Source organism: Haematobia irritans, chromosome 2 (genome assembly GCF_050003625.1).
Source record: "Haematobia irritans isolate KBUSLIRL chromosome 2, ASM5000362v1, whole genome shotgun sequence".
Classification (NCBI taxonomy): Eukaryota; Metazoa; Arthropoda; class Insecta; order Diptera; family Muscidae; genus Haematobia; species Haematobia irritans.
This window is the reverse complement of record NC_134398.1, coordinates 22,213,084-22,234,937: the sequence shown is the minus strand read 5'-3', so window position 1 is coordinate 22,234,937 and position 21,854 is coordinate 22,213,084. Positions and strand designations below refer to the sequence as shown.

The 21,854-nt window shown below is 31.0% G+C and overlaps 2 protein-coding genes across 3 annotated transcripts in view; one reads left to right on the top strand and one right to left on the bottom strand.

The window, feature by feature from the left end:
- The window catches only part of LOC142223683 (uncharacterized), a 126,853-nt gene that overhangs the window by 46,273 nt on the left and 58,726 nt on the right, over positions 1-21,854 (top strand). The gene's annotated exons all lie outside the window — the stretch shown is intronic.
- Positions 3,833-21,854, bottom strand: part of LOC142224493 (uncharacterized) — a 28,427-nt gene continuing 10,405 nt past the window's right edge. Inside the window, exons 3-4 of the mRNA XM_075294270.1 lie at positions 11,146-11,253; positions 3,833-3,933 (exon numbers count right to left, since the gene is read on the bottom strand). Coding sequence (XP_075150385.1) covers positions 3,833-3,933; positions 11,146-11,253 — 209 coding nt within the window. The remainder of the gene's footprint in view (positions 3,934-11,145; positions 11,254-21,854) is intronic.

Genomic DNA, 21,854 nt, shown 5'->3' with positions numbered 1-21,854 from the left:
ACTTTTGCTTTTTCCGATTTATTGAATGGGAAACAGTAATTCTTTGTATGTTATTATAATATAGTGCTTAATTTTAAGGTATGTTGAGGAGAAGGATACCATTCCTTGACAGACCACACTTAAAATTCACAAGAAACATAGAAAATTGTCCAACTGCTGAACACAGAACATTATTTAAACAATTTGGTGGAAAGGGAACATCCTCTCCCCGACATTTTTTAAGACGAACCGTTTTACATATGCATATCCGCCATATTTGTACCTATGAAAAAGCAAACAGTCCGATTTGTTTGAAAGAATTCAAATCTTTTCGAATTTGTTTTCAGCACGAAGGATATGGTTGACTAAGTTAACGCTAAATGTTCCTACAAATACGCTTCGGAAGGAGCAGCGAAGCGGGCCGGGTTACACTAGTTTTTGTCCAAATTCTATTTCTATAGAAAAATTTGTTAAAATTTTATTTCTATGGAAAATTTTGTCAAAAGATTATCTAAAGCAAAATTTTATTTCTATAGAATTTTTTTTTTCACAATTTTATTCCAATAGAAAATTTTGTCAAAATTGTTCCTCCATTGAATTAATCATATTTATATTTGGTTGACTAAATTAAGGCTAAATGCTCCTACAAATACGCTTCGGAAAGCGCAGCGAAGCGGGCCGGGTTACGCTAGTTTCTATATAAAATTTTGTTCAAATTCTATTCCTATAGAAAAATTTGTTAAAATTTTATTTCTATGGAAAATTTTGTCAAAATTTTATTTCTATAGAAAATTTTCGCAAAAATTTATTTCTATAGAAAATTTGTCAACATTTTATTTCTATTGAAAATTTTCGCAAAAATTTATTTCTATGGAAAATTTTTGTCAAAATTTTATTTCTATTGAAAATTTTATTAAAATTTTATTTCTATAGAAATTTTGTCAAAATTTTATTTCTATAGAAAATTTTTTCAAAATGTTAATTCTATAGATTTTTTTTTTACTTTTATTACTTTTGGCAATTTTGTTGAAATTTTATTACCATAGAACTTTTTGTTGAATTTTATTTCTTTAGAAGATTGTGTCAAAATTTTAGTTCTATAGAATATTTTATCAAAATTTTAGTTCTATAGAATATTTTGTCAAAATTTTATTTCTCTACCAAATTTTGTCCAAATTTTATTCCTTTAGATTAGCTAAAGTAAAATTTTATTTCTATAGAAATTTTGTCAAAAAATTATTTCTATAGAAAAAATTTTTTTTTAAATTGTATTACAATAGAAAATTTTGTCAAAATTGTTCCTCCATTGAATTAATCAAATTTATATTTGGTTGACTAAGTTAAGGCTAAATGTTCCTACAAATACGCTTCGGAAGGAGCAGCGAATCGAGCCGGGTTACGCTAGTTTCTATATAAAATTTTGTCCAAATTCTATTCCTATAGAAAAATTTGTTAAAATTTTATTTCTATGGAAAATTTTGTCAAAATTTTATTTCTATAGAAAATTTTCGCAAAAATTTATTTCTATAGAAAATTTGTCAACATTTTATTTCTATTGAAAATTTTCGCAAAAATTTATTTCTATGGAAAATGTTTGTCAAAATTTTATTTCTATTGAAAATTTTATTAAAATTTTATTTCTATAGAAAAATTTGTCAACATTTTATTTTTATAGAAAATTTTTTCAAAATATTAATTCTATAGATTTTTTTTTTACTTTTATTACTTTAGGCAATTTTGTTGAAATTTTATTACCATAGAACTTTTTGTTGAATTTTATTTCTATAGAAGATTGTGTCAAAGTTTTAGTTCTATAGAATATTTTATCAAAATTTTAGCTCTATAGAATATTTTGTCAAAATTTTATTTCTATACCAAATTTTGTCCAAATTTTATTCCTTTAGATTAGCTAAAGTAAAATTTTATTTCTATAGAAATTTTGTCAAAAATTTATTTCTATAGAAAATTTTTTTTCAAAATTTGAATTGATCAAATTTATATTTGGTTGACTAAGTTAACCCTAAATGTTCCTACAAATACGCTTCGGAAAGCGTAGCGAAGCGGGCCTGGTTACGCTAGTTTCTATTTAAAATGTTGTCCAAATTCTATTTCTATAGAATATTTGTTAAAATTTATTTCTATGGAAAATTTTGTCAAAATTTTATTTTTATAGAAAATTTTCACAAAAATTTATTTCTATAGAAATATTTGTAACATTTTATTTTTATTGAAAATTTTGTCAAAATTTTATTTCTATAGAAAATTTTGTCAAAATTTTATATCTATAGAAAATTTTCGCAAAAATTTATTTCTATAAAAAAATTTGTCAACATTTTATTTCTATTGAAAATTTTGTCAAAATTTCTTTCGAATTTGTTTCCAGCACGAAGGATACGGTTGGCTAAGTTAACGCAAAATGTTCCTACAAATACCCTTCGGAAGACACAGCGAAGCGGGCCGGGTTACGCTAGTTTCCATATAAAATTTTGTCCAAACTCTATGTCTATAGAAAAATTTGTTAAAATTTTATTTCTATATAAAATTTTGTCCAAACTCTATTTCTATAGAAAATTTTGTTAAAATTTTATTTCTATAGAAAATTTTGGAAAATTTTGTCAAAATTTTATTTCTATAGAAAATTTTGGAATATTTTGTCTAAATTTTATTTTTATAGAAAATTTTGTCAAAATTTTATTTCTATAGAAAATTTTGTTAACATTTTATTTCTATATAAAATTTTGTCCAAACTCTATTTCTATAGAAAATTTTGTTAAAATTTTATTTCTATGGAAAATTTTGTCAAAATTTTATTTCTATAGAAAATTTTGTCAAAATTTTATTTCTATAGAAAATTTTGTCAAAATTTTATTTCTATAGAAAATTTTGTCAAAATTTTATTTCTATAGAACATTTTGTCAAAATTTTATTTCTATAGAAAACTTTGTCAACATTTTATTTCTATAGAAAATTTGGTCAAAATTTTATTTCTATAGAAAAATTTGTCAAAATTTTATTTCTATAGAAAATTTTGTCAAAATTTTATATCTGTAGAAAATTTGGTCAAAATTTTATTTCTATAGAAGATTTTGTCAAAATTTTATATCTGTAGAAAATTTGGTCAAAATTTTATTTCTATAGAAGATTTTGTCAAAATTTTATTTCTATAGAAAATTTTGTCAAAATTTTATTTCTATAGAAAATTTTGTCAACATTTTATTTCTTTAGAAAATTTTGTCAAAATTTTATTTCTATTGAAAATTTTGTCAAAATAATTTTTTTCTATAGAAATTTTGTCAAAATTTTGTCAAAATTTTAGTTCTATAGAATATTTTGTCAAAATTTTATTTGTATACAAAATTTTATCCAAATTTTATTCCTTTAGATAAATTTATCAAAAGTTTATTTCTATAGAAATTTTTGTCAACGATTTATTTCTATAGAACATTTTGTCATAATTTTATTGCTATAGAAAATTTTGTCAAAATTGTTCCTCCATTGAATTAACCAAATTTAAGGATTTTTGTTTTAGTTTTTCTATATAATATTTATCTGATAGCAAAGATGTTCTTATCTTCGATGACATTGCTAAAAAGAATGGGCTATATTGAAGTTACGATTTTGATTTTTATGGTTTAATCACTTAAAGTAATTATTGTTATTAATTAATGCAAAAAACGCCAATTAACGACAAACTTACAAATTTCATAAGTTTCATTGTATGACATATTCATTTGTTGGTTATCGTGGAAATCAAGTGGAAATTTTTTAATCTCATTTATTGAATCATATAAAAATTTCTGACGTATAACAGACATAATGTGCTGTATTAAAGGAACGGCAAATTAGTTTAGTTCTAGTGGATATGCAGAGAATATTTATTCGCTATATCATAAGATTTAAAAACAGTCGATGGTAATAAGACAATATTAGATCTAACATTATACATGGAATGACCTACATTAGGAATGAGATTATAATAAAATATAATGATTTAATTCGATATTGTTCTCATACAAGATACCTTTTGTCATGGTGAGATGATGCCGGATTTGGCAAAAAAAAAAAAAAACTATTTATGCAGACACTTGAAGCGTATTAAACCATTTTGTTTCACTGTTTGAACACTTACAACGACCGCTACAAATATTCATGTATGACAGTGTTAGAGTGTTAAAAAAAAATGATATTAGTATTAAGTTTCAACTTTCAGCAAATATTACAAACAAAAGGGAATTTCGTTTGGTAGCAAAATATTTCTATACAAATATTTCTGTAGATTTTATAAATGACTAATTTTTTTTTTTTTAATTTTTAGCTTCTGTATTTACTTCTATCGTGTTAGGTTATAAAAGTATCTACTGTAATACACTCTCGTCATTTTATTTCATCTGTTTCTCTATCACCCATTATCTAAAGGCCTTAAAAACTTTTATAATTTTTTTTTAGCCACAATCAAATTGCAGTATTATTTTCATATCAAAGGCCATTCATTGGGATTAGCATAAAAAGATAAAAAAAAGATTTTTTTCTGTAGCAATTTGAACCAATGCTCGTGTTTTGTTATCAGCAGTAACATTATCATCATCTTCTGTCTGTTACGTTAAATAATTTAAATATTTAGTATAACTAAAATTTGGTTGGGGTGAGTGTGAATTGATAATAATTTTAATAAAAATCTATAGACATTTTCTTTATCATTGGAATACCATGCTGAATTTTGTTTATCTAAAATTTCATTCCAGAGTAAAGTATTTTTTTATACCCTCCACTATGGTTAGGTTAGGTTAGGTTATGTGGCAGCCCGATGTATCAGGCTCACTTAGACTATTCAGTCCATTGTGATACCACAGTGGTGAACTTCTCTCTTATCACTGAATGCTTCCCGATTCCATGTTAAGCTCAATGACAAGGGACCTCCTTTTTATAGCCGAGTCCGAACGCACATTCCAATGAAACCACTTAGATATGCTTTGAAACCCTCAGAAATGTCACCAGCATTACTGAGGTGGGATAATCCACCGCTGAAAAACTTTTTTGGTGTTCGGTCGTAGCAGGAATCGAACCCACGACCTTGTGTATGCAAGGCGGGCATGCTAACCATTGCACCACGGTGGCTCCCAATAGGATGAGGGGTATATTACCTTTGTCATTCCGTTTGTAACACATCGAAATATTGCTCTAAGACCCCATAAAGTATATATACTCTGCGTCGGGGTGAAATTCTGAGTCGATCTAAGCATGTCCGTCCGTCCGTCTGTTGAAATCACGCTAACTTCCGAACGAAACAAGCTATCGACTTGAAACTTGGCACAAGTAGTTGTTATTGATGTAGATCAGATGGTATTGCAAATGGGCAATATCGGTTCACTTTTACGTATAGCCCCCATATAAACGGACCCCTCAGATTTGGCTTGCGGAGCCTCTATGAGAAGCATATTTCATCCGATCCGGCTGAAATTTGTTACATGGTTTTGGTATATGGTATCTAACAACCATGCAAAAATTGGTCCACATCGGTCCATAATTATATATAGCCCCCATATAAACCGATCCCCCGAGTTGGCTTGCGGAGCCTCTAAGAGAAGCAAATTTCATCCGATCCGGCTGAAATTTGTTACATGGTTTTGGTATATAGTCTCTAACAACAATGCAAAAATTGGTCCACATCGGTCCATAATTATATATAGCCCCCATATAAACCGATCCCCAGATTTGGCTTGCGGAGCCTGAAAGTGAAGCAAATTTCATCCGATCCGGCTGAAATTTTGGTACATGGTGTTAATATGTAGTCTCTAACAAACATGCAAAAAATTGGTCCACATGGGTCCATAATTATATATACACCCAGAAAAAAGGGGCTCTAATGCCAACTGAACTTTATTTTAGTTCATGACGATTAGTTGATTTTAGTTAAATTTTGCTCAATATGAGTAAATGTTCCTTATTTGAATAATTTTTTGCTAACTTTAATGACGTGAACTAAAAATAAGAAAAAAAGTTGTATACAAATATAGTGCACAATTTTACTAAAAAATAAAATAGTTCATATTTTCCTAAAATGGCAGAAGTTTGCTTAAATTGAGTTCATAAGTCTCTCAAATGAGTAAATTTTACTACAATTGTAACTGTCTCGAACTTCACACAGCGTTAAAGATATTTTAACAATTTTTAAATCCATTTTTTTCTTCCAACATATGAAATTTTCTTAAACAACAGAAAAAAATTAAATATTTTTAAAAAATTTTCTTCAATTTGACAAAAAGTATTAACTTATTTGTAACATGTTGTAATTAGAAAACTATTTTAGTTAAAATTTTCTAAACTAAACCTACATTTTCTTCCACGGTGGGGTCACTTGTTTTTAGGTATAGCCCCCATATAAACCGATCCCCAGATTTTGCTTGCGGAGCCTCAAAGAGAAGCAAATTTCATCCGATCCAGCTGAAATTTGCTACACGGTTTTTGTATATGGTCTCTACCAACCATGTAAAAATTGGTCTACATCGGTCCATAATTATATAGAGCTCCCATGTAAAACGATCCCCAGATTTGGCTTGCGGAGCCTCAAAGAGAAGCAAATTTCATCCGATCCAGCTTAAATTTGCTACATGGTGTTGGTATATGGTCTTTAACAACCATGCAAAAATTGGTCCACATCGGTCCATAATTATATATAGCCCCCATATAAACCAATCCCCAGATTTGGCTTGCGGAGCCTCAAAGAGAAGCAAATTTCATCCGATCCGGCTGAAATTTAGAACATGGTGTAGGTATGTGGTCTCTAACATCCGATCCGGTTCAAATTTGGAACGTGGTGTTAGTATATGGCCGCTAACAACTATACCAAAATTCGTCCATATCGAATTATATATAGCCGATCACCAATCACACAAAAATTGGTCCATATTGGTTCATAATCATGGTTGCCACTCGAAACAAACATAATCTACCAAAATTTTGTTTCAATAGAAAATTTTGTCAAAATTTTATTTCTTTGGAAAATTTTATCAAAATTTTATTTCTATAGAAAATTTCGTCAAAATTTTATTTCTATAGAAAATTGTGTCAAAATTTTATTTCTATAGAAAATTGTGTCAAAATTTTATTTCTATAGAAAATTTTGTCAAAAATGTGCCATGGACAAGCTTTACCGCTTGAACTAAAATTGGCTTTACTGAAATAGATGGTTCACTTTTTTTTTTGAGTGTAATGGGCAGTTTTCCAGATTTGTTCATATCACTTTTGATCTAGTGAAGTATTTCATTATTAATTAACTTATACTAATTTGTTAATTAATATTAAAACTAATTATCAGCAAAAACAGCTAATCATAAATAATTGATTGAGTATAAATTGCATCGTATTAGATGCGATATTTTGTGATTTGTTTGAGAACAATGGAAATGACTGTTTGTGTGCTAAATATATCGTGAACTATATAAGAGAAAGTGAAAATTAATTTATTGATTATTTTTAATTTTATGAATTGGATCACAAATGTTAGAGATTTAGACAGGTTTGGACTCACATGAAAAATTAAATTGTAACAAAACTTTGTAATTAGAACCTGCTTCATTACTTTGCTATTCACCACAGTAATAACCAGTTTCAATTAAATTAAGAGAAAAAATAAATAAAATGGACAATAGTCGTTCATTATATATAAACTCATTTAAACATTTAAACTCCTCATAAACTCAACTCCAAGAAATCTCAATGTCCAATTTGTCCTGAACAAATTTAATGGCACGTTTTGAAATTTATATATGCTCGATGCTTCTCTCTTTTCCAAATAAATGGCTTTTTTGCATGTACGAATATTTGTTTTCAGTTATTTTTATATGAAATTAAATTGTCTTATCTAGGGTGTAAACAAATTACCTTAAATCCCCCTAGAAAAGTTGAATTTGGAAAAAGCGGTTTCTTTTCATTACACTCCACAGACACAAAAGTTATCATTTTCATCCAGTACAAAACAAAAAAAAGTGTTTCTCATTTCTGGTTATTCTTTGCTTTTCGAATTGCCTAAGGATTACCCAATTTCTGGTCTAGGCCAATTTTATAATAGAACAAATTTTAAGAATTACTTGTGTGTTGAAATTGTTATAATAATAGACTTTATCTAATTTCCATATGATTCCATTATTTGGGTATCTTCATTTATCATCTTGGTTGGTAGCGAATTTGTTTTCTTTTTTTTTTTTTTTTTGTTATTGCCATATTTATTTTTTTGGTTATTGAACGGCAAGGAGATAGCACAATACTCAGTATCGAATCCACGGATAAGGGTTGTTTAACCATAGGCCTTTTTAAGCAACTTTAACTAAATTTCCATGAAAAACAGAATTACTATAAGAAAATTTTTTAAAAATTTTATTTCTATAGAAAATTTTTCAAAAATTTTATTTTCTATAGAAAATTTTGTAAAAATTTTATTTTCTACAGAAAAGTTTGTCAACATTTTATTTCTAAAAATATTTATTTCTATAGAATATTTATGTCCAAATTTTTCTATAGAAAGTCTGCCAAAATGATATTTCTATAGGAACTTTTGTCAAACTTTTATTTCCATAGAAAGTTTTGTCAAAATTATACTTCTATAGAAAATCTTGTCAAAAAAATTTATTTTTATAGAAAATCATGTGAAAATTCGATATTTATAGAAAATCCTATGAAAACTTTATTTTTATAAAATATTTTATCAAAATTTTAATTCCATAGAAAATTTTGTCAAAATTTTATTTCTTTAGAACATTTTTGACTAACTTTTATTTCTATGAAAAATTTTGTTTTTTTTTTATTAATCTATCATAAGTACAGGTAATTGGAATAGTTAACATTGTTTTGTGTTTCTATCATAAAGATATTTCAACAAATTTATAATAAATTGGATTTCCTAACTAGCATATGTTTTAAAATTAAACTGATTTATAGGAAAACAAGTGAGTAAAGTAGAAAGTCGGGCGGGGCCGACTATATTATACGCTAAACCACCCCTACTGAATTAGTAAATATAAGCATTCGTGGGGTATCATTGGTATAGGTTTTGAATAACGTAAAGGGGTGTCTTGTCACAATCTGAGCAGAAATGTCTAATATTAGGAGCTATAGTTTATTTTGCACCAAACGAGTTAGTATGCCACTAATATTGAGTCCATTATTAAAAAAGAGGAAATCGGTCAATTAGTTGTGGGTAATAAATCTAAATTTCTGCAAATAGGGCAATAGATTTATGTAAGAGCTACATGTAAGTCTAAATACGATCAGCTAGTACATCAAAATTTGAAATTTGAATAACAAAGCTTAATAAATAAGGGTATTATGGCCAAATATGACAAAATCGAGCGATGCATATATATGGGACCTATATCTAAATTTGAACCAATTTGTATAATATTTTGCAGGTATGATTGATATTACAGAAGGTCACTTTGTGTAAAATTTGAGTACGATCTGTTAATAAATGAGGTCCCTAAATATGGTCAAAAATAAGGTTATTAGGGGCAAATTATTCAAAATCGGCCGATACATATATATGGGAGCTATATCTAAATTTGAACCGATTTGGATGGAATTTTGCACATACAGTTAGTGCTATAGAAGATTACATTTAGCCAACCTTGGTTACAATCGGTTGATAAATAAGGGTTTTACCGCCAAATTTGGCAAAATCGGGCGATACATATATATGGGAGCTATATCTAAATCTGAACCGATTTCAATGAAATTGCGCACATACAGTTAGAGGTATAAAAGATTATATTTAGCCCACTTTGAGCACTATCAGTTGATAAATAAGGGTTTTACAGCCAACTTTGGCAAAATCGGGCGATACATATATATGGGAGCTATATCTAAATTTGAACCGATTTCGGTGAAATTTTGCACATACAGTTAGTGCTATAGAAGATTATATTTAGCCAACCTTGGTTACGATCGGTTGATAAATAAGGGTTTTACGGCCAAATTTGGTAAAATCGGGCGATACATATATATGGGAGCTATATCTAAATCTGAACCGATTTCAATGAAATTGCGCACATACAGTTAGAGGTATAAAAGATTATATTTAGCCCACTTTGAGCACTATCAGTTGATAAATAAGGGTTTTACAGCCAACTTTGGCAAAATCGGGCGATACATATATATGGGAGCTATATCTAAATTTGAACCGATTTCGATGAAATTTTGCACATACAGTTAGTGCTATAGAAGATTATATTTAGCCAACCTTGGTTACGATCGGTTGATAAATAAGGGTTTTACGGCCAAATTTGGTAAAATCGGGCGATACATATATATGGGAGCTATATCTAAATCTGAACCGATTCCGATGAAATTTGGCACATACAGTTAGAGCTATAGAAAATTACATTTAGCCAACTTTGAGTGCGATCGGTTGTTAAATAAGGGTTTTACGGCCAAATTTGACCAAATCGGACGATACATATATATGGGAACTATATCTAAATCTGAACCGATTTCGATTATTTTTGGCACATATTGTCAGTACCATAAACGATTAGAGTAAGTCAAGTTTGAGAAAGATCGCTTAATAAATAAGGTTTTTGTGGCCAAATTTGGGAAAATCGGGCGATACATATATATGGAAGCTATATCTAAATCTGAACCGATTTAAATGAAATTTTGCAGACTTGAAGAACGATGAAAAAGATTACTTTTTGCCAAATTTGAAAACAAACGCAACGTGACCCCATTTGTCGAAATCGGGCTATACATATATATGGGAGCTATATCTAAATTTGATCCGATTTCTTCCAAATTCAATAGCGTTCGTCCTTGTGCCCAAAAACATCCCTGTACCAAATTTCATCAAAATCGGTTAATAATTGCGACCGGAATCCTGTTGACAACAAATACATGGACGGACAGACGGACGGACGGACACCAAGCGCTAGATCGACTCAGGAGGTGATTCTGAGTCGATCGGTATATATTTTATGGGGTCTAAAATCAATATTTCTGCTAGGCACATTTTTTGGCCGATCAAACTTATTATACCCTGACCACTATGTGGTTTAGGGTATAAATATAGTAAAAAAACCTACATTTAGTATCAAAAAATTTAAGATTGAGAACAAGAACAACACCGAATTTATAATATACCTAAAGTATAGAATTAAATTAGATATCGCCAAATCAAACCTCTCAGATGAGCGTAGTTAGACCTTTTGCATTTTTCATCAAATGTCAGTGCCATATCCGTTGTTAAGTTCTTGATCGTTTTAATGTTAGCGTTTCTACGAAGATCAACTGTGGGAAATCTCATAGATAAATTATAAATTATTTTTAAATTCTTATTTTGGATCACCTGCAATTTTTTTAGATTGGTTTTGGCATATAAAAACCATATTTGACATCCATAAGTACAAATTGATCTTATGCACATTTTGTATAGAAGCATTTTATTCTTTGCATTTAATTCTGATCTATAGTAATACCTAGATACTTTACCGACTTCTCAAATTCTATTTCGCGACCAAGAATTTCCAGTTTCCTACATGGAATTCTTTTGAGGGATTTATAAAAAAATTTTAAACAAATTGAATTTATAGAAAATTTTGACAATCTTTTATTTCTATAGAAAATTTTGTCAACATTTTATTTATATTTTCTATTTTAAATTGTTGTCAAAATTATATTTTTGTATAGTAAATTTTCTTACAATTTTATTTCTATAGAAAATTTTGTCACGATTCTATTTATGTAGAAAATTTTTTCAAAATTTTATTTCTATAGAAAATTTTGTCAAAATTGTATTTCTATAAAAAAAATTGTCAACATTTTTATTGGCCAGTTGGCTTATCTTGGCTTATATTATTTATTTTTTATCTCATATTTATATGGGAGCCACCGTGGTGCAATGGTTAGCATGCCCGCCTTGCATTCACAAGGTCGTGGGTTCGATTCCTGCTTCGACCGAACACCAAAAAGTTTTTCAGCGGTGGATTATCCCACCTCAGTAATGCTGGTGACATTTCTGAGGGTTTCAAAGCTTCTCTAAGTGGTTTCACTGCAATGTGGAACGCCGTTCGGACTCGGCTATAAAAAGGAGGTCCCTTGTCATTGAGCTTAACGTGGAATCGGGCAGCACTCAGTGATAAGAGAGAAGTTCACCAATGTGGTATCACAATGGACTGAATAGTCTAAGTGAGCTTGATACATCGGGCTGCCACCTAACCTAACCTAACCTATCTCATATTTGTAAAATCGACTTAAAACATTTACTTAAAACATTTACATATTTTGCGAGGCTATTTTAAGTGGAATTCATCCAATTGAAGAGTCTCTACTTGTTAAAGTTCTCACTATAATTGCCTATACATCAAAAGTCGAACTCTTTAAATAACAATAGAGCTTTTAAAGTAGTACAAGTGTTTTCGCTTAAGTGGTTTAATGCTCAAGAACCAACTAATTTCAAAAGTGCTATGATTTCCATCTTTATACACAGAAAATAAAAACCATGTTTGCGGCAGTTTCTAAATGCTCTCCACCATAGGATGGGGGTATATTAACTTTGTCATTCCGTTTGTAACACATCGAAATATTGCTCTAAAACCCCATAAAGTATATATATTCTGGGTCGTGGTGAAATTCTGAGTAGATCCGAGCATGTCCGTCCGTCCGTCTGTTGAAATCACGCTAACATCCGAATGAAACAAGCTATCGACTTGAAACTTGGCACAAGTAGTTGTTATTGATGTAGATCGGATGGTATTGCAAATGGGCTATATCGGTCCACTTTTACGTATAGCCCCCATATAAACGGACCCTCAAATTTGGCTTGCGGGGACTCTAAGAGAAGCAAATTTCATCCGATTCGACTGAAATTTGGTACATGGTGTCAGCATATGATCTCTAACAACCATGCAAAAATTGGTCCACATCGGTTCATAATTATATATTGCCCCCATATAAACCGATTCCCCGATTTGGCTTGCGAAGCCTCTAAGAGAAGCAAATTTGATCCGACCCGGCTGAAATTTGGTACATGGTGTTAGTATATGGTCTCTAATGACCATGCAAAAAAAACGGTCCATATCGCTCAGATGAATTTTGGTCTTCCAAGAGGCTCCGGAGGTCAAATCTGGTTATCGGTTTATATGGGGGCTATATATAATTATGCACCGATGTGGACCAATTTTTGCATAGTTGTTAGAGACCATATACTAACACCATGTACCAAATTTCAGCCGGAAATTTTCTTCTATTAGAGACTTCGCAAGCCAAATCAGGGGATCGGTTTATATGGGGGCAATATATAATTATGGACCGATGTGGACCAATTTTTGCATGGTCATTAGAGACCATATACTAACACCATGTACCCAGCCGGATCGGATGAAATTTGCTTCTCTTAGAGGGTCTGCAAGCTAAATTTGGGGGTCCGTTTGTATAGAGGCTATACGTAAAATTGGACCGATATGGCCCATTATCAATACCATCTGACCTACATCAATAACAACTACTTGTGCCAAGATTCAAGTCGATAGCTTGTTTCGTTCGGAAGTTAGCGTGATTTCAACAGACGGACGGACGGACGGACATTCTCAGATCTACTCAGATTTCAACAGACGGACGGATGGACGGACATGCTCAGATGGACTCAGAATTTCACCACGACCCAGAATATATATACTTTATGGGGTCTTAGAGCAATATTTCGATGTGTTACAAACGGAATGACAAAGTTAATATACTCCCATCCTATGGTGGAGGGTATAAAAATTTGGTTTTTGCTGAAATAGTTTTTATTGATTAAAATTATGGACATGTAGGGAAGTTATCAACATTTTTAGAATAAATTCACTTTTCACAACCTGCAAGTTGTATTTTTACAATGACTTTCTTCCGCATATTGATTGCAATAGGAACCAATAACTCGGAATATTGACTATACCAAATTTAAAAAAATCGATTTTCAAATGAAATACCATGTAATTCAAAATGATGCCTCTTGTAGAAAACCCCTTTATAATACAGGTGGTCAAGTTGAATTTTACCCAAAAAAAAAAATTCTCCAGACAAATCTCGACTCTTGACATTTTATTTACTAAAGTAATACTACTCGAATATTTTTTTATTAAATAAAAACTGTGTTGATTTCGGTGTGTCTTTTTTTCTTTCTCTTATATACCCACGAATAAAAATTTCTTATGGGCTGATTTTTTGTGTATCAATTGCCATGACATTTATTTCACTTAATCTGTTGAATGCTTAAGTTCATTGTTGGACCCCACCATAGCAACCACCTATAACAATAGGAAATTATATGAAAAATTCTAGCCTATAAATGCCTTTGTAAGTGATTAGAAGTAAAAGGTAAATGCGAATGATAGCTGAACAATAGGTCAAAGAACATGATATTTGTAGACGGCATAGAGAGCACGCGAAGTCTAAGGCAAATTCGTAATTTACTTTTAAGGAAATCATGATGATACATTATTATTTGGGTTGATTTAATGAAACATTATAATGTGATGATATTAATATTTTGTGATAAAATTGGAGCATATTGAAAATTGGGTAACCGTAGACAACTTGTTTCGATTACTTGACATTTTGAAAAAGTCAAAACATCGTCATCTGCAACTCGAGATCCAAAAATAATGAACATTTTTATAGTTTTCAATTAATTTCACTTGGACGGTCATTAAACGGAAGTACTCCGTTTCATTACAACTTCTTTAGTATTCGGAGCACTTCTTTAGAAGTTATGCCTTGGAAGTTCACTTGAATGAAAATATTAAAAAAATCCACAACCATAGAATCGTGGTGGAGGTATAGATCAGGTCAAGTTAGGTGTAGTGGCAGCCCGATATTTCAGGCTCACTTAGACTATTCAATCCATTGTGATACCACAGTGGTGAACTCCTCTCTTATCACTGAGTGTTGCCCGATTCTATGTTATGTGGGGATATAACAAGTTTACCACGGTTGCCACAATTGCTAGAATTCTACCAAAACTGGTTGATTTTTTACAGTTTTGTAGATTGGTAGAATTCTTGAAGTTTTGATAGATTTTGCAATATATTCTTCTCCAACTAAGAGGTACTTCAATATTCTATAGAAAAAAATTGAGAAAATTATCTATAGAAAACAAAATTCTGAGAAAATTTTCAACAGAAATAAAATTTTGACAAACTTTTGTGTAAAAATAAAATTTGAACAAAATATTCTTTATAAGTAAAAAAAAAATAAAAATAACACTTTGAGAAAATTTTCAATAAAAATAAAATTTGGGGAAATTTTCTACAGGAGTAAAATTATGAGAAAACATTCCAAAGAAATAAAATTTTCTATAAAAGTAAATGTTTGACAAAATTTTGCATAGAAGTTAAATTTTGAGAAAATACTCTGTTTTCGGAGTACTTATGTAGTAGTTATGCTTTGGATGTTCACTTGAGTGAATAAATTAGGTAGATTTTGCACTATATTCTTCTCCAACTAAGAGGTACTTCAATTTTCTACAGAAAAACAAGTATTAATAAAGTCTAAAGTCGGGCGGGGCCGACTATATTATACCCTGCACCACTTTGTAGATCTAAATTTTCGATACCATATTACATCCGTCAAATGTATTAGGGACTATATATAAAGGTTTGTCCCAAATACATATATTTAAATATCACTCGATCTGGACAGAATTTGATAGACTTCTACAAAATGTATAGACTCAAAATTTAAGTCGGCTAATGCACTAGGGTGGAACACAATGTTAGTAAAAAAAATATGGGAAACATTTAAATCTGAAACAATTTTAAGGAAACTTCGCAAAGTTTATTTATGATTTATCGCTCGATACATTTGTATTAGAAGTTTAGGAAAATTAGAGTAATTTTCACAACTTTTCGACTAAGCAGTGGCGATTTTACAAGGAAAATGTTGGTATTTTGACCATTTTTGTCGAAATCAGAAAAACATATATATGGGAGCTATATCTAAATCTGAACCGATTTCAACCAAATTTGGCACGCATAGCTACAATGCTAATTCTACTCCCTGTGCAAAATTTCAACCAAATTGGGCCAAAACTCTGGCTATTAAAACCATATTAGTCCATATCGGGCGAAAGACATATATAGGAGCTATATCTACATCTGAACCGATTTCAATTAAATTTTGCACACTTAACTGCACTACAAATTGTACTCCTAGTGCAAAATTTCAAATAAATTGGGCCAAAACTCTGGCTTCTGGGGCCATATAAGTCCATATCGGGCGAAAGATATATATCGGAGCTATATCTAAATCTGAACCGATTTCAATCAAATTTTGCAAACTTCACTATACGACTAAGTGTTATGTTTGTACAAAATTTCAAGCAAATCGGTGTAAAACTCTGGCTGATGGGTCCATGTTAGTGCATATCGGCCGAAAGATATATATGGGAGCTATATCTAAATCTGAACCGATTTCTTCCAAAATCAATAGGGTTCTATTCTGATCCAAACTAGGAACATGTACCAAATTTGAAGGCGATTGGACTTAAATTGCGACCTAGACTTTGATCACAAAAATGTGTTCACAGACAGACGGACGGACAGACGGACATGGTTATATCAACTCAGGGACCCACCCTGAGCATTATTGCCAAAGACACCATGTGCCTATCTCGTATCCTTCTGGGTGTTGCAAACATATGCACTAACTTATAATACCCTGTTCCACAGTGTGGTGCAGGGTATAAAAAGGCCGATTAAATACGTATATAATTCAGTTCGACAAAATTTTCTATAGAAATAAAATGTTGACTATATTTTCTATAGAAATAAAATTTTGACAACATTTTCTATGGAAATAAAATGTTGACAACATTTTCTATAGAAATAAAATTTTGACAAAATTTTCTATAGAAATAAAATTTTGACAAAATTTTCTATAGAAATAAAATTCTGACAAAATTTTCTATAGAAATAAAATTTTGACAAAATTTTCTACAGAAATAAAATTGTGACAAAATTTTCTTTAGTAATAAAATTTTGGTACATTAGTTTTGGCGATATGACCAATTTTTGTGTGTGTGGCTATATATAACTATATACAGATATGGACCAATTTTTGCATGGTTGTTAGAGACCATATACCAACATCATGTACCAAATTTCAGCCGGATCGGATGAAATTTGCTTCTCTTTGAGGCTCCGCAAGCCAAATCTGGGGATCGGTTTATATGGGGGCTATATATAATTATGAACCGATATGGACCAATTCTAGCACGGTTGTTAGAGATCATATACCAACACCATGTACCAAATTTCAGCCGGATCGGATGAAATTTGCTTCTCTTTGAGCCTCCGCAAGCGAAATCTGGGGATCGGTTTATATGGGGGCTATATATAATTATGAACCGTTATGGACCAATTTTTGCATGGTTTTTAGAGACCATATACCAACATTATGTACCAAATTTCAGCCAGATCGGATGAAATTTGCTTCTATTTGAGGCTCCGCAAGCGAAATCTAGAGATCGGTTTATATGGGGGCTATATATAATTATGAACCGATGTGGACCAATTTTTGCATGATTGTTAGAGACCATATACCAACACAATGTACCAAATTTCAGCCGGATCGGATGAAATATGCTTCTCTTAGAGGCTCCGCAAGCCAAATCTGAGGGTCCTATACGTAAAAGTGGACCGATATGGCCCATTTGCAATACCATCCGACCTACATCAATAGAAACTACTTGTGCCAAGTTTCAAGTCGATAGCTTGTTTCGTTCGGAAGTTAGCGTGATTTCAACAGACGGACGGACGGACGGACATGCTCAGATCGACTCAGAATTTCAGCACGACCCAGAATATATATACTTTATGGGGTCTGAGAACAATATTTCGATGTGTTACAAACGGAATGACAAAGTTAATATACCCCCATCCTATGGTGGAGGGTATAAAAAATAACTCCAAAATAAAAATTTTTCAAATTTGGTAGATTTTTGGTAAAAATTTCTTCAAATTGAGGTAGATTATTTTTGGCACAAGTGGCAACAGTGTTTGTAATACATCGGAATATCTCCTTGATCAGGGAGAAATTCTAAGACGATATAACCATGTCCGTCTGTCTGTTTTGATCACGCTACAGTCTTCAAAAATGAAGCTATCGTTATGAATTTTTTTTTGTCGGCAAGAAGGTGAAGATGGGCTATATCAGTCCAGATTTTGATAAAGCCCCCATACTAACCGACCCCCTCCCATTTGGGGTCTTGAGCGTCTAAACATCCCAAAAGAAATCCAAACTCTAGAGGTATCTAGGGTCCGAATATGGGGCATATATATTCACATTTTTAATACCTCCATATAGACCGATCTGCCGAATTGGACTTCTTGGGCTTCCAGACACAGCAATTTTTATCCTAATCTTGTCTAACATTGAAAATTTAGAGGTATTTTAGGTCCTTAAATAGGTGTAGCGAATATGATCCACAGATCGGTCTATGTTTTGGTATAACCCCCATGTATTAACTCTGCCGATTACGTAGAATTATTTTCAAGTAACCCAACGAAGGATTTTCAAAGGAAACAATTCTATTATTTAATTAATGGAGGTGGGTATTTATGATTCGGAAAAAAATTGTAAGGTTAATATTTTCCAACACTCTTCTTGAAATTCTAATAATTTCCAAAGCTGTTATAAACCGCTCGTAACAAGTCAGAGTGGTGTAGGGTAAACAGCGGAAACCATTTCGAACTAAATAAAAGAAATTTAAGGAACTTGTGTCACGCGAAATTCGTATACAATCATTTGTAGAACAACCACTTGATACACATGACCTTGGAATTAATTGCAATGTTTTGTCCTTTTGTTTTTTTCAATTTTTCGGACAGTCATGAAAGGTAAAAATGACATAAGAAAAATAAAAGGGAAACATACTTTCCAGGAAAAACAGAGACAGGAAAAAAACGTAGACCCCAAAGGATTGTTTGGCTTTGGCGCACTCAATTTTGGTCACTTGTCCGAAAAAAATAATGAGTTCTTTAGAATGTAGAGAAAAAATAAAAAAACAAAAACTGTCTAATTCTAACAAAAATGCTTAAGTTACTTTGTATTAAAAAACACACACATACACACAATCTGAAAAGTCAACAAATATGCCTTTCACTGGAACATGCCAACCCTATGGCATTTGATATCCTAGAACAAGACATCTGTCATACTCAACACAACGAGGTCATAAACTGTTTCTTTGACTATCTAATATTAGCTAAAAATGTATGGTAGATAAATATTTCTCATTAACTTTCTAATGTTTGATTAATTTTTACACTTGTCATGCAATATACCTTTTTGACACGTACACAACGTAGAACAGTTTCCCTTTTTCTCCGACACTTGCTTGGTTCGATAAAAGCATTGCGTGTTTTTGGCAAAATGAAAGACATTTATCAAATGATTAGCTTCTACGCTCGTTAATTACGCTTATATTCATGCAATGGTGTCGATTTTATTACAACATTTTACAACCAAATGCCATTTGTGGGAATCGTAGTCCATCAATCCATTGAACCACTTTAGCTTTAGTGGTGGTGGTCTCTTTCTAAGCAGAAAATATAATTCGATTTTTCATTAACTTAAGCACAATATCATAAGAATGTTATTAACAGTACTGCTATGCTTACATTTAGTCACGCATTTAAAGGCAAATATTTAATTACTTAGAAAATTGGAGCATACTTTTAGGCGAAAATTGGTTTTGTATAACCATCAACAGAGTGGAAGAAAAAGTGGTACAGAAAAACACCGGATTAGAAAAATACAATATTGTAAACATATACTGAAGGGAATTTCATATCAACACATGTTCTCACATATACATATATAAACTGATATGTATTGCAACAAAGTAGATCGCTTTTTTATTTTTATCGCATAAAAGCAAACATTGTTGGAAATAAAAACAAATTTTAAAACCAATTAGATTTGTTCGCATTGGAAAACTTTGGCACGAATTGTGGACTGACATATGGCTATATTATTGGTTTTTCGGTATATTGGCCCATTCCGGGTGAAGAGCCGCCTTGTGATGCCCCAGACTCAAAAGTCCAACGGATTAAGATCCGGAGATGTTGGATTTTTGTGGCAATTATGACATCAAAATAAATCAAAGAACCTTCTTTTTAGGCTATTCTAGGTTGACGAGTGCTGAATGTGATTGTGTCGCATCCTAATAAAATGTCCATTGTGTACGGCACTAAAGGCATTATTGTAATTTTGAACTTCAATTCATTCCTTCATATAGAAAATTTTCTTTAACACGTCAAAAAATTATTTGTGTCTAATAAATATTTTTGAATTTGTCAAAAATATTTCCTTTTCATACCCTCCACCATAGGATGGGGGTATATTAACTTTGTCATTCCGTTTGTAACACATCGAAATATTGCTCTAAGACCCCATAAAGTATATATATTCTGGGTCGTGGTGAAATTCTGAGTCGATCTGAGCTTGTCCGTCCGTCCGTCTGTTGAAATCACGCTAACTTCCGAACGAAACAAGCTATCGACTTGAAACGTGGCATAAGTAGTTGTTATTGATGTAGGTCGGATGGTATTGCAAATGGCCCATATCGGTCCACTTTTACGTATAGCCCCCATACACACAAAAAATTATCACCAAAATTTTTTCAATTAAACACTTAATTGAATTTGGAAACGGATTCAATTAATATGTTAATTGATTCAATTAATTATTTAATCAAATCCGAATAAAACCCAATTAAAAAAATGATCGATATTTGTAACGTTTCCATTTAAAATATTAATTGATACAATCAATTTGTTAATCAATTCGGAAATAATTTTCAATTACAAACGTGATTGAAATTTTTTCCGTTTCCAATTACACATGTGATTGATCCAATCACCTTTGTGATTGAAATTGAATAATTTTGAGCAATGGAAAGAGCGAAAAGAGAACAAGAGAATGGGTATTTATTCAACAATGTACGATGGAGAGATCAGTCTGTAGAAGTAACTTGTAACGAACGGTTGGGTTTTTGTTTTTCGCGTAAATTGAAAAACATGATTGGCGACATTCTGTCTGCTGCATTGAAAATGTGTACATAAATATTTTGAACGCAACAACAAATCATAGCAAAGGGTTGAAATAAATAAAGTGTGCAACAACAAATGGCCACGTGCTAAAGGTTTGAAAAAATATATGAGAGAACGCATTTGAAATTACCTGTGTTTGTGTTTTGTGGTATTGTAAATATGGAAAACAATCTACGTTTATTGAAGGTAAGAAATTGTGAAATGTGAATACCGTTTTCCATTGAAGCCTGTTTGCATTAAACGGACTAAAATAATATATTTTTTATTCATTTCTTTTAGTAACCAATTATATTTCGTGAAATTGACCAATCAACTCCATCATTTTATCAAATATGTAAGAATATGTTTGCAACAAAAAAGTGGGTACCGTATTGATCTTTTAAAATTATAATTTTTTTCACTACTAGTTTTCTTAAAACCAAGAGCGTTATGGGTTTGTTGGAAGATTCACCTTGAAGTTGCGAAGTGGCGTTGGCATTAAATTGTATTTTTGTTTTACCTGCCTTTTTCAGTTTGAACCCAAGTAGAGAGAGTATATCTGATATATAAATTAATGAGCTGAATTATGTAATGGTAAAAAAGTTCTTTCTCTTGGATTTAAAAATATGAAAAATATCCGAAAATAATAAAAATATGTATTTCCCATTTATATATTTTTTTCTATTTTTAGAATTTGCAAAGTATCATCAATATAATACCAAATATTACATTGCTTTCCCATTATTTTTGTCTATGATTGGTTCAAATTTTAATAGACGATTTCAATGTGCAGAAATTTTGGAAAGGAATTGCTAC